Genomic DNA, 13,662 nt, shown 5'->3' with positions numbered 1-13,662 from the left:
ACACACTCTCTCTCACACACACACACACACTCAGAGTGTGTGTGTGTGTGAGAGACAGAGTGTGTGTCTGTGAGAGAGTGTTTGTGAGTGTGTGTCTGTGAGAGAGTGTGAGTGTTTGTGAGTGCGTGTGTGAGAGAGTGTCTGTGAGTGTGTGTGAGAGTGTTTGTCTCACACACACACACTCACTCACAGACACACACTCACATACACACTCTCACAGACACACACTCACAAACACTCTCTCACAGACACACTCACAAACACTCTCTCACACACTCATACAAATACTCTCACACTCACACTCTCATACACACTCATTCTCTCACACACACATACATACACACACTCTCACTCTCTCTCACACACACTGTACTCCAATTCCACTCTAAAGAAGCAACTTTTCATTAATGATACATTCTGTTCTTTCCACTACAAATGATTTTTATACAGAAGTCACCCATGGTGAACACCTACCATACAAATATACAGGATAGCAAAAAGATCACTTGCATTTTAATTAGAAATCTAAAGTCATTGACATTGGCTTGTATGAATACAAAATGCAATCATCTGTTGGAGACGTGAGGGTGTGGAGTGGACGAGAGGGGAAGGCAGCACAGTGACATCAAACTGTTGGGACTACGGAGCCCGCAGAGGGAGCTCACCACATCACACAGACCGAGACACGGACCGTCACACAGACCGAGACACGGACCGTCACACAGACCGAGACACGGACCGTCACACAGACCGAGACACGGACCGTCACACAGACCGAGTCACGGACCGTCACACAGACCGAGACACGGACCGTCACATGGACAGCCAGCACACAGACTGTGAAACTGACTGTCACACGGATCATCACTGACGGTGATGCAGACGGTGACACTGACCGTGATGCAGACGGTGACACAGATGGTGACGCAGACCGTGACACTGGCAGCGTGTCACAAACAGCCACCTGGGAGCCTCACTGAAGTCACAGAGGGCAAAATATGAGGCACAAAAAGATAGAATTTGCAGATGAATTCATCCAATCGGCTGCCGGATCTCTGGTCTGTATTTGCTGATTGGTCGATTTCAAGTGCAATCCACTCAACCGATCAGTAGATTTTTTTTGGTTCCAGAAATCTGATTGGATTTTTTGCATTGAATGTGCACCAATCAGAAGGTGTAGATTTGGTTAGTGCAGTGAGATCTTCCTCTGTTCAGTTGGGAACACATCACCAGAATCTTCAGTAACCCAGCAAACATTTCCCTCGTCAATAACGTCACTCGTTATGCAAATCAGCAGATTGCTGTTGAGAGCCGGGGCAATCGGAGTGAATTGTGACTTTCCCGATTATTTTCATGTTATGGATTGTTTCTTCATTGCAGTGAGGGATGTTAGTGTTGGAGACTTGAAAACTATTTACTTCTTACAGATTTTCTAAACACTCCCATGACAGGTTTCAGCACGGGGTTAGATACAGAGTGTGATACTAAGTGGCGTAACTCTGTGACCTAGTCACATCGGACAATGGAATGAAACTGCCAGTGAGCAGGGGAGACTACTTCAATCTGGCCTGGGTATGAGGAACCCAGACCCTGAGCTGGGTCTCTCCCTGATCTTGGAGCTGTGCGTCATGGCAGTTGGAGCACCTGAGGGAGCCAACCCCCTTTGTAGGGAGGCCACACATCTGGTGTGTGACTGGTCAGAATGGCTCCAAGTGAAAACTTCCAAACAGTGAATCAGAGCTGAGAGTAGGAAACAGAAATCTTTGAGTTTGGAGACATGATGTGGACGGGTGGAGACTTTCAATAAATTATCATTCATCCAATCAAACCCAGTGAGCTGTTACTGAACATGGAGCCTTGTGTGGGGAGCTGAAACCATGAACTGATAATGTGACAATCCCCTGAAGCTAGAATGATTCTCGTTGACTGGGCCTGGGGTTGAAGTGTTTCTAACACTCCAAACTTTAACCGGTCAGTAATGGGCTCAGTGCCTCAACAATTAACTGGTTCAACCCAGACAATAACAAGTCAACATCTTAAGGAGCTGACACCATTAGCTCAACTCATCACTGAAGGAAGTTAAAGAGTAAAGAGAGGGAGTGGACTGTCTTTGGTATTTAATGACCTTCATGGAAGTTTCTGGAACACTGACATGGCTTTGTTTGTGGTTTTCTCTTTCAATGACTGAGTTTGAAAGTTTCAGTCCCCGGATCTACGGCCAATCGATAAATGACAGTTTCTATTGCTACTAACGCCACAGAGTTTGGTCCCAACTCGTCCCTCTTCTCTCATTGAAGACAAGTTGATCAAGATGCTGATACTGAAGCTAACATGTTGATACTGACACATTTTGACCACATATTGACATGGATAATGACAGATGTTGATTAGACACCATCACTAGCTGCTGGCCTCACTCCTTTGCCTCCAACCAACAGCACACTGGGTTGAGAGTGTTCTAAGGCCTCAGTGTGAACTCACACTGGCATCGAGAGCTCATCATACTCGTCCAGACCGTCCTTCTCATCAAAGGTAGGCTGAGCGTCGTCAGCATCGAGCTGCAGGAAGAGAATACAAAACACTCAATTGGCTTGAGGACAGAAGCCACAAGGTGGTTGTAGAGGGTTGTTTTTCAAACTGGAGGCCTGTGACCAGTGATGTGTCTCAGGGATCAGTGCTGGGTCCACTGTTATTTGTCATTTATATTAATGATTTGGGTGAGAATATAGGAGACATGGTTAGTAAGTTTGCAGATGACACCAAGATTGGTGGCATGATGGACAGGGAGGAAGGTTATCTCCAATTGCAACGGGATCTTGATCAATTGGGCCAGTGGGCTGAGAATGGCAGATGGAGTTTAATTTAGACAAATGTGAGGTGATACATTTTGGTCGATTGAATCAGAGCAGGACTTACTCAGTTAATGGTAGGGCGTTGGGGAGAGTTACAGAACAAAGAGATCCAGAGGTACATGTTCATAACTCCTTGAAAGTGGAGTCACAGGTGGACAGAGTGGTGAAGAAGGCATTCAGCATGCTTGGTTTTATCGGTCAGAACATTGAATACAGGAGTTGGGACATCTTGTTAAAGTTGTACAAGACATTGGTAAGGCCACACTTGGAATATTGTGTAGAGTTATGGTCACTCTATTATAGAAAGGATATTATTAAACTAGAAAGAGTGCAGAAAAGATTTACTAGGTTGCTACTGGGACTTGATGGATTGAGTTATAAGGAGAGTCGGGATAGCTGGGAGCATTTTTCTCTGGAGCGTAGGAGACTGAGGTCTGTAAAATAATGAGGGACAGACAAGGTAGATAGTCAATATCTTTTCCCAAAAGTAGGGGAGTCTAAAACTAGAGGGCACAGGTTTAAGGTGAGAGGGGAGAGATACAAAAGTGTCCAAAGGGGCAATTTTTTCACACAGAGGGTGGTGAGTGTTTGGAACAAGCTGCCAGAGGCAGTAGTAGAGGCGGGTACAATTTTATCTTTTAAAAAGCGTTTAGACAGTTACATGGGTACGATGGGTAGAGGGATATGGGCTAAATGCGGGCAATTGGGACTAGCTTAGTGGTTACAAAAAAAGGGGCGGCACAGACAAGTTGGGCCGAAGGGCCTGTTTCCATGCTGTAAACCTCTCTGAGTCTAACATGAGTCAGCAGAATATTAGCGACACAATCAGTGACAGCAAACATAGCACAGGCCACACACTGCTCAGCACACCATGTGGACAATGGGAGGGGGAGGGGGAGGATAATGGGAGGGGGAGGGGGGAGGGGGAGGGAGTGGACAATGGGAGGGGGAGGGAGTGGACAATGGGAGGGGGATGGGGAGGGAGTGGACAATGGGAGGGGGATGGGGAGGGAGTGGACAATGGGAGGGGGATGGGGAGGGAGTGGACAATGGGAGGGGGAGGGGGAGGGGGATGGGGTGGACAATGGGAGCTCAGACGGAGTGGGCGGCGGGAGGGGGAGGGAGATGAATGAGTTGCTGTGTATTAAAAAAGCAGTTTGGGTCAGTGAGCGAGCCTAGGGTTGGGAAGCTTCATGAAGATTAATGAGACCAGCACATGGTGCTTGGACCAAAGGTTTCTGGAATAGACTCGGTAAATAAAGACCAACATCTCCTGAAGTATACTTACACATTTCATCTCACGTTCTGTGAAGATTCGAGTTAATGCAAAAACCTTCAGAGGAACAGTCAGGATGAGAACAAATGGGAAAGCCAGAGAGGCAATAGTGGACATCACAGCCCAGAGAACTGCCAGGCAGAACACCTGAATAATGGTGAACAAGTGCATCCGCAGAGTCTTCACCTGTAACCCGGAAAAGACAGTTACACACACAGCAAGCTGAATGTGCGACCCCCCTCCCCCAGTCTCCCCGCTCCTCTCCCCCGGCATCCCGCTCCCCTCCCCCAATATCCCCGCTCCCCTTCTCCCAGACATCCCGCACCCTTCCTCCGGCATCCCGCTCCTCTCCCCCCAGACGTCCCGCTCCTCTCCCCCCTGGACGTCCCGCTCCCCTCCCCCCTGGACATCCCGCTCCCCTCCCCCCTGGACATCCCGCTCCCCTCCCCCCTGGACATCCCGCTCCCCTCCCCCCTGGACATCCCGCTCCCCTCCCCCCTGGACATCCCGCTCCCCTCCCCCCTGGACATCCCGCTCCCCTCCCCCCTGGACATCCCGCTCCCCTCCCCCCTGGACATCCCGCTCCCCTCTCCCTGGACATCCCGCTCCCCTCTCCCCAGGACATCCCGCTCCCCTCCCCTCGATCTCCTCTCCGTCTCCCTGAGTTTGACGCACCTTCTGGACATACATGTGGTCTGGATGATGCTTTGAAGGCATTAGCAGCAGTTGTAGGCGCTCGTACAGCTCAATGCCATTCAGCGAGGTCACGCCCATGTACAGGAAGATCCCAAACAGCACGGCTAATGGGATCTTTCGGAGGAGGTCACCAATTACAATGGACAGGCCTAAAAAATAGAAGGTCCCTTAGTGTTCACAGCAGATCAGGAAGTGGGGAGAAAGAAAGGAAGGTAACAAAGAAGGAAAGAAAGAAACTGGAAAACAAGAGAAGGAAGGAGCTTGCATTTATACAACTCTTTCTTAAGGAGCTGATTCATCCTCGCATTTCAAACAAAACTGAATAAAGATTTGAAGGATTAACTTCATGGGTTTTAGAGAGTCATAAAGGTTTACAGCATGGAAACAGGCCCTTCAGCCCAATCTGTCCATACTGCCCCCTTTTTTAAAAAGACCTCTATAAGATCACTCCTAAGTCTCCTATGCACCAGAGAAAAAAAGTCCCAGTCTATCCAGCCTCTCCTTACATCTCAATCCATCAAGTCCCAGTAACACCCTAGTAAATCTTTTCTGCACTCTTTCTAGTTTAATAATATCCTTTCTATAATAGTTACCAGAACAGTATTCCAAATGTGGTCTTACACATAGTACAACTTCAGTAAGACATCCCAACTCCTGTATTCAATGAAACCAAGCTTACCAAATGCCTTCTTCACCACTCTGTCCACCTGTGACTCCGCTTTCAAGGAGCTATGAACATGTACCCCTAGATCTCTTTGTTCTGTAACTCTCCCCAACACCCTACCATTAACTGAATAAGTCCTGCTCTGATTCAATCGACCAAAATACATCACCTCACATTGGTCTAAATTAAACTCCATCTGCCATTCAGAGCGAGGAGGAGAATGGGACTAACTGGATAAGTCTAATTAATTGGATAAAGGGCAGCACGGTGGCACAGTGGTTAGCATTGCTGCCTTAAAGCGCCAGAGACTTGCGTTCAATTCCGGCCTTGGGTGACTGTGAGGAGTCCATATGTTCTCCCCATGTCTGCGTGGGTTTCCTCCGGGGGCTCTGGTTTCCTCCCACAGTCCGAAAGACGTGCTGGTTAGGTGCACTGACCGTGCTAAATTTGTGTACAAAATTGTATAGCATGGATTAATGCACAGGGATAGGGTGGGGGGGTTTGGGGCCTTGGTAAGATGCTGTTTCGGACAGTCAGTGCAGACTCAATGGGCCAAATGGCCTCCTACTACACAGGAGGGAGTATGCGGTTCTTTGGATACAGAGCCACATAATCAGAATGGGCCCCTGTCTGTGCTGTAAGAGTTCAATACTCTCAGACCCAGCAGTAAATCCAGCCAACTCTTTATTGTGTGGTCCAAGGATTAAAGATTCATTCTTTGATTTACATTCTGTTTGTGGTTATGCTGGTTCAAGTTCTTAATAGTGATGGTGAGAGAGACAGAGGGAGAGAGAATGATGAAAGGAGGAGAGAGAGAGAGAGAGCGATAATGGAGAGAGAGAGCAATGATGGTGAGAGAGAGAAAGAGTGATGATGGTGAGAGAGTTAGAGACAGTGATGATGGAGAGAGAGAGAAAGCGAGGGTGGAGAGGGAGAGAGAGAGAGAGAGATGATGGTGAGAGAAAAAGTAATGATGGAGAAAGAGAGCAATGATGGTGAGAAAGAGAGAGAGAGTGATGATGGTGAAGGAGACAGAGAGAGAGAGGGAGAGAGTGATGATGGTGAAGGAGACAGAGAGAGAGAGGGAGAGAGTGATGATGGTGAAGGTGAAGGAGACAGAGAGAGGGAGAGAGTGATGATGGTGAAGGAGACAGAGAGAGAGAGGGAGAGAGTGATGATGGTGAAGGAGACAGAGAGAGAGAGGGAGAGAGTGATGATGGTGAAGGAGACAGAGAGAGAGAGGGAGAGAGTGATGATGGTGAAGGTGAAGGAGACAGAGAGAGGGAGAGAGTGATGATGGTGAAGGAGAAGTGTTTGATGATCACTTACCCACCAGGACAGCGACCACCAGCCCGGTTACCCGCTGCTCCTTAACCTCCTCAATTTTTGGTTTATCTCCAGGTGCCACAGACTTGCTCATGACGGTCAGTGCGTTTACATGGGTGACCGTCCTGACAGTGGCAGCAGCGAGCCACGGCAGTCCGAACAAGGCAGCAACACCCCTGATGCCACAATGATCAGAAGGTCTAAATGGAATCCGGAGCCTTTGGTCAGCATCCGCTCCTTCTTACTGATGATCAGTCTGCGCAGGGAGAATGAGTGAAGAGATTGAGTTAGACAATGTCTCCCCGCGGCGCACAGACACTGCCCTCCCCGCAGAGACACTGCCCTCCCCGCAGAGACACTGCCCTCCCCGCAGAGACACTGCCCTCCCCGCGGCGCTCAGACAGCACACCGTCACCAGTCACTGTATCACTGCACACTCTACCCCAGTCACCGCACGTCTCCCCAGTCACACACGCTACCAGTCACTGTATCACTGCATTCTTCCCTCGTCACTGTATCACCGCGCACTCTCCCCCCAGTCACTGTATCACCGCGCACTCTCCCCCCAGTCACCGCGCACTCTCCCCCCAGTCACCGCGCACTTTCCCAGGTTGACGTAGGTCGAATGTGTGAAGGACTGAAATTCCATATTTTTCCATCTCTGCGGAATATCAATATGTTTGTAAAATTGCTGCTTCAACACAGAGTCTCAGAACAATGTGAGTCAGAGGCACTCAGCACTGGTCTGTCACTGCTCTCTTTCAGCCCACTGGGGCAAAGGCAAGCTCTCGATCCTTTCCAAGGGGATTGTGAGCAATCACAGGGGGTTTTTCTCCTCATCCATTGGATGGAGATCTAGAACTCCTCAGAACTCAGCACCATCTCCTTGTCAGCAGATACTCACGTGGTGATCATAGTTTCCATGAAGATGAGAATGAAGACGAGGATAGCAGGAATCAGACTGGCAAACATCATCCAGATGGGAAAATCAGAATTCTTTCCCAGAGGATTAATGACCCAACCTCTCTTTGTCGGAGAGGTGACAGAGAGACCAGTTGGAACGCTCAGTTTCTGAAAGATTGGGAGAGAATCGTCAATAAACTCAAAACTCAGAGTGAAAGGCAAATCATAGTCAACCCTCTGTGCCCTTAGAATCTGTCCTGGGACTGGAACAGCAGCAACTTACAAGCTTCCTTTATACTGTCCCCCATCAAACACTCCCAGGACAGGTACAGCACGGGGTTAGATACAGAGTAAAACTCCCTCTACACTGTCCCCATCAAACACTCCCAGGACAGGTACAGCACGGGGTTAGATACAGAGTAAAGCTCCCTCTACACTGTCCCCATCAAACACTCCCAGGACAGGTACAGCACGGGGTTAGATACAGAGTAAAGCTCCCTCTACACTGTCCCCATCAAACATTCCCAGGACAGGTACAGCACGGGGTTAGATACAGAGTAAAGCTCCCTCGATACTGTCCATCAAACACTCCCAGGACAGGTACAGCACGGGGTTAATTACAGAGTAAAGCTCCCTCTACACTGTCCCCCATCAAATAATCTCAGGACAGTGCACCGCGATCTGCAGCAAACAAGGACAAGGGCAACAGATACCTGGGAACGCCACCACTTGCAAGTTCCCCTCCAAGCCACTCACCAGCCTGATTTGGAAATATATCGCTGTTACTTCACTGTCGCTGGGTCAAAATCCTAGACGTTCCTCCCTGACAGCATTGTAGGTGTATCTACAGCTCAGGGATGGCAGCGGTTCAGGAAGGCAGCTCACCGCCCTCTCAACAGCAAATGGAGAAGATATGTGCTGGTCTAGCCAGCAATGCCCATATCCCACAAATGAAACAATATTGGGAAATCTTAAGACACTAGAGGGGACTTGCTGGCCAGACACTCACCTGGGTGTAAGTCTCCTGGATGGAATAGTCAACCAGAACCATGACAAGGATAGCAATTGGAACACCAAAATCTCCAATCACACGGCGAACCTAAGGCACACACACAGTGTTAACCTCTTGAAAATATTGCTAATTGTTGGATTAAAGTTACTCATTTATTTGAAATAGTTTTGTGCTCCAAAGCACCCACATGCTCCATGACTCAGACTGTGATCAGTTCGCTTAGCCCAATGTGACCAGGATGTGAGCTCATCGTCAGCGAACTCAAAGTATTCTCACATCCAGACAATAGACATTCTCTCGGGTTCTGTGTCACTGCTTTTTCCGATAAGGGCCCTGTGTCTCTTACAATCCAAAGTGTATTTCAGATGGTAGTATTCCTGGCTGCATTTTAAAGTCACGTGTTCATATTATACTCCATAGACTTCGAATCATAGCACCCCCACAGTGTAGATGAAGGCCATTCGGCCCATTGAGACTGCACCGACCATAATCCCACCCAGGCCTTTTCCCCATAACCTCATGCATTTACCCCGTTAGTCCCCCTGACACTAAGGGGCAACTGAGCATGGCCAATCCACCTAACCTGCACATCTTTGCACTGTGGGAGGAAACTGGAGCACCCGGAGGAAACCCATGCAGACATGGGGAGAATATGCAAACTCCACACAGACACTAAGTCAGGAATCGAACCTGTGTCCCTGGCGCTGAGAGGCAGCAGTGCTAATCACTGTGCTACCTTGTCGCTCACAGTACTGCCCTGGATTATGACTTGAGTCAGTGCTGAGGGAGTGCCGCACTGTCAGAGGGTCAGTGCTGAGGGAGTGCCGCACTGTCAGAGGGTCAGTGCTGAGGGAGTGCCGCACTGTCAGAGGGTCAGTGCTGAGGGAGTGCCGCACTGTCAGAGGGTCAGTGCTGAGGGAGTGCCGCACTGTCAGAGGGTCAGTGCTGAGGGAGCGCCGCACTGTCAGAGGGTCAGTGCTGAGGGAGCGCCGCACTGTCAGAGGGTCAGTGCTGAGGGAGTGCGACACTGTCAGAGGGTCAGTACTGAGGGAGTGCGACACTGTCAGAGGGTCAGTACTGAGGGAGTGCCGCACTGCCAGAGGGTCAGTGCTGAGGGAGTGCCGCACTGTCAGAGGGTCAGTACTGAGGGAGTGCGACACTGTCAGAGGGTCAGTACTGAGGGAGTGCTGCACTGTCAGAGGGTCAGTACTGAGGGAGTGCTGCACTGTCAGAGGGTCAGTGCTGAGGGAGTGCTGCACTGTCAGAGGGTCAGTGCTGAGGGAGTGCCGCACTGTCAGAGGGTCAGTGCTGAGGGAGCGCCGCACTGTCAGAGGGTCAGTGCTGAGGGAGTGCCGCACTGTCAGAGGGTCAGTACTGAGGGAGTGCCGCACTGTCAGAGGGTCAGTGCTGAGGGAGTGCCGCACTGTCAGAGGGTCGGTGCTGAGGGAGTACCGCACTGTTGGCACAATGGTGGCAGTATGGCAGCACTGTGGTTAGCACTGCTGCCCCACAGCACTAGGAACCCGAGTTCAATTCCGGTCTTGGGTGACTGTGCCAAGCCAGCAAATTCTCCCCGCGTCTGCGTGGACTTGCTCTGGGTGCTCCGGTTTCCTCTCACAATCCAAAGATGTGCCGGTTAGATAGGTTGGCCATGCTAAATTTCTCTTTAATGTCCAAAGATATCCAGGTTAGAATAATTAGCCATGGTAAATGTGAGAGGTTACTGGATAGGGCTTGGGTAAGGTACTCTGTCAGAGTCGGTGCAGATAGGGCAGTGCTTTTGGCATGTTGGCTTTCATCAGAAGGGCATTGAGCATAGAAGTTGGGAAGTTATGTTGTAGTTGTATAGAACATTGGTGAGGCCGCACCTGGAGTACTGTGTTCAGTTTTGGTCACCTTGCTGTAGGAAGGATGTTATTAAACTGGACAGAGTGCAGAAGAGAGTTACAAGGATGTTGTTGGGACTCAAGGGACTGAATTATAGGGAGAGATTGGACAGGCTAGGAGTTATTTCTTTGGAGCATCGAAGGCTGAGAGGTGATCTTATAGAGATGTGTAAGATCATGAGAGGCATGGATAGAGTGAATGCGCTCAGTGCTTTTCCCAGGGTTGGAGAATCGGGAACTAGAGGGCACAGGTTTAAGTTAGGAGGGGCAAGAATTAATGGAAACCTGAGAAGCAACTTTTTTACACAGAGGGTGGAACGTGTGAGGAATGAGCTGCTGGAGGAAGTGTTTGAGGGAGGGACATTGACAACATTTAAAAGGCATTTGGACAGATACATGAACTGGAAAGGTTTAGTGGGATATGGGCCAAATGCAGGCAAACGGGTTAGCTTAGATGGATATTTTGGTCGGCATGGACCAGTCTGGGCCGAAGGACCTGTCTCCATGCCGTAGATTCTATGATCTATGTTGTGAAGCAACAGAATGACAGGGAGTATTTACACTGAGAAAAGATGTTCTTTGCAGCTTTAGGAGTTAACCGTATAGAAACTGAGATATAGAAACAGAAATATTACAAATTAAAATATCATCAGGTTCAGGAAATATCAGGAAAGCCAAAACCATTCCATCAAATCACAACTGACCCTGCTTATCAATGGTTTAGTTCAGCGAATAGACAAAGGGAAAGGAGTTAATGAATGCAAAGGTGAACCACCTCTATTCAATAAGCAAGTGAACTGCACACAGAGCATACTAACCCAAATACACCTCCCGAACTGCCTGCACTGGTTCAGCCCAGCTCAGTTAGTGACCAAAGTGAACCACTACTGACCTCAGAGCCTTTGGGTCAGGGAAAGGGGGGAGGGGGAGGATATGGGTTCACATTCCATATCAATATTGCTGGGGTGTGAATGTGTATGTGTGTGGCAGGGGAAGGTGATATGTGTGAACGTGTATGGAATGTGTGAGTGTGTGTGGTATGGAATGTGTGTGCATGTGTAGGGGGTATATGTGTGTTTGTGTGTGTGTGTGTGGGGGGGTATGTGTGTGCATGGTATAAAATGTGTGTGTGGGGTGTGTGTGTGTGTGGTACAAGGTGTGTGGTATGTGCTATGTGTGTGGGGTATGGGGTGTGTGGTACGGGCTGTGGGGTGTGTGTGTGGTTTGTGATGTGGGGTGTGCCATACTACATACCACACACCCCATACCACACAGATATTGAGGTTAAAAGAGTTAAATTACAAGGACAGTTTGCTAGGCTTGTTTTACTTGAATATAGATGAAGGGGGTAATCTAATAGAGATGTTCATGATAATTAAAGGATTGAATCATTGTGATTATAATAATCAGAATCTATTTTCTCTAGGGGCAAATCCAAAACAAGGAGCATAACTTTTGAAGAACTGGACCTGGCCATTGTGGGCTGGTGTTAGGGAGGATCTCTCACACAAAGGGCAGCAGGAATCTGGAAGCCACTGCCCCAAAACATTGCGGTGTTTAACTGAAACTTCAAACCCAGGTTGCCGGGTAAGAGTATTTCCAGAACACAGCGGCTGGGTGGAGCGCAGACTCAGATCAGCTGTAATTCAACTGAATGAACTGGCTCGGGAGACTGAATGACCTCCTCCTGTTCCTGGGGTGGAAGGAACACAAAGAGGTCTGCTTACAGGAAAACAACAGTACACAAGAGGGAAGAATTTCTCTCAGGCCCTCACCAGAGACACTTACTCTCCCGGGCAAGAAACGGCTATTTTTAAACTTGCGCAAGAAGAAGGCAATAAAGAAGGTTCCAGCCATGAGGACCAGCGACAGCAGTGCAGTGTTCGGCTCCCCGGTCCGCTTCCCGCTCTCTCCACTTGTACCATTGGTTGTGTTGTGGGAGGACGGCACAGGCACAATTTCTGTAATATTGGAACAGCCACGCAGAGGATGGTCCTGGAATATCTACAAAAACATGAGCGAGGGTCTCTTAGAGTGAGGGTTAGAACTCATCCCACAGAACGCCCACCCTATCAGAACTCACCCCACAGCAGGCTCAGCCCACTTCCCCAAAATCCACCCTGGTTGACCTCAGCCCCTCATACACCTGGATCAGGAGTGGGTGCAGGGACTGAATGTGTGTGTGTGTGAAATCAGAGGACAGAGAGGTCGAGGAGACAGAAATCACTCCAGATCTGAGATTAGGTTACTACGCAGTAGTCTGGGCTGATAATCTGGTATTCCTGATGTGGTTTCAGGATTTATCCAACCGAAAGTCAGGTGTATGGACAGGATTTCTAACTCCAGGAGTCAGTGTGGGGCAGGATTTATCATTCTGGGAGTCAGTGTGGAACAGGATTTGTTACTCCGGGAGTCAGTGTGGGGCAGGATTTATCATTCTGGGAGTCAGTGTGGAACAGGATTTGTTACTCTGAGAGTCAGTGTGGAACAGGATTTGTTACTCCGGGAGTCAGTGTGGGGCAGGATTTGTTACTCTGGGAGTCAGTGTGGAACAGGATGTGTTACTCCGGGAGTCAGTGTGGAACAGGATTTGTTACTCCGAGAGTCAGTGTGGAACAGGATTTGTTACTCCGAGAGTCAGTGTGGGGCAGGATTTGTTACTCCGGGGGTCAGTGTGGATCAGGGTTTGTTACTCCGGGGGTCAGTGTGGATCAGGGTTTGTTACTCCGGGGGTCAGTGTGGGGCAGGATTTGTTACTCCGGGGGTCAGTGTGGGGCAGGATTTGTTACTCCGGGGGTCAGTGTGGGGCAGGATTTGTTACTCCGGGGGTCAGTGTGGATCAGGGTTTGTTACTCCGGGGGTCAGTGTGGATCAGGATTTGTTACTCCGGGGGTCAGTGTGGATCAGGATTTGTTACTCCAGGGAGTCAGTATGGGGCAGGATATGTTACTCCAGGGGTCAGGATATGTTACTCCAGGGGTCAGTGTGGATCAGGATTTGTTACTCCGGGGAGTCAGTATGGGGCAGGATTTGTTACTCCGGGGAGT

At 49.3% G+C, this 13,662-nt stretch overlaps 1 protein-coding gene across 1 annotated transcript in view; it reads right to left on the bottom strand.

Annotated features, from left to right (window-relative positions):
* Positions 1 to 486: 486 nt before the first annotated feature.
* Positions 487 to 13,662, bottom strand: part of LOC145346911 (anion exchange protein 2-like) — a 271,460-nt gene continuing 258,284 nt past the window's right edge. Inside the window, 8 exon segments of the mRNA XM_080194791.1 lie at positions 487 to 2,558; positions 4,141 to 4,314; positions 4,804 to 4,973; positions 6,818 to 6,997; positions 7,000 to 7,070; positions 7,719 to 7,885; positions 8,727 to 8,816; positions 12,404 to 12,619. Coding sequence (XP_080050917.1) covers positions 2,478 to 2,558; positions 4,141 to 4,314; positions 4,804 to 4,973; positions 6,818 to 6,997; positions 7,000 to 7,070; positions 7,719 to 7,885; positions 8,727 to 8,816; positions 12,404 to 12,619 — 1,149 coding nt within the window. The 3' untranslated portion in view covers positions 487 to 2,477.

This window comes from Carcharhinus amblyrhynchos, chromosome 8, assembly GCF_965287045.1.
Source record: "Carcharhinus amblyrhynchos chromosome 8, sCarAmb.v2.hapA, whole genome shotgun sequence".
Taxonomy (NCBI): Eukaryota; Metazoa; Chordata; class Chondrichthyes; order Carcharhiniformes; family Carcharhinidae; genus Carcharhinus; species Carcharhinus amblyrhynchos.
Note: the sequence above shows the minus strand (reverse complement) of the source record. Positions and strands in the feature narration are given on the sequence as shown.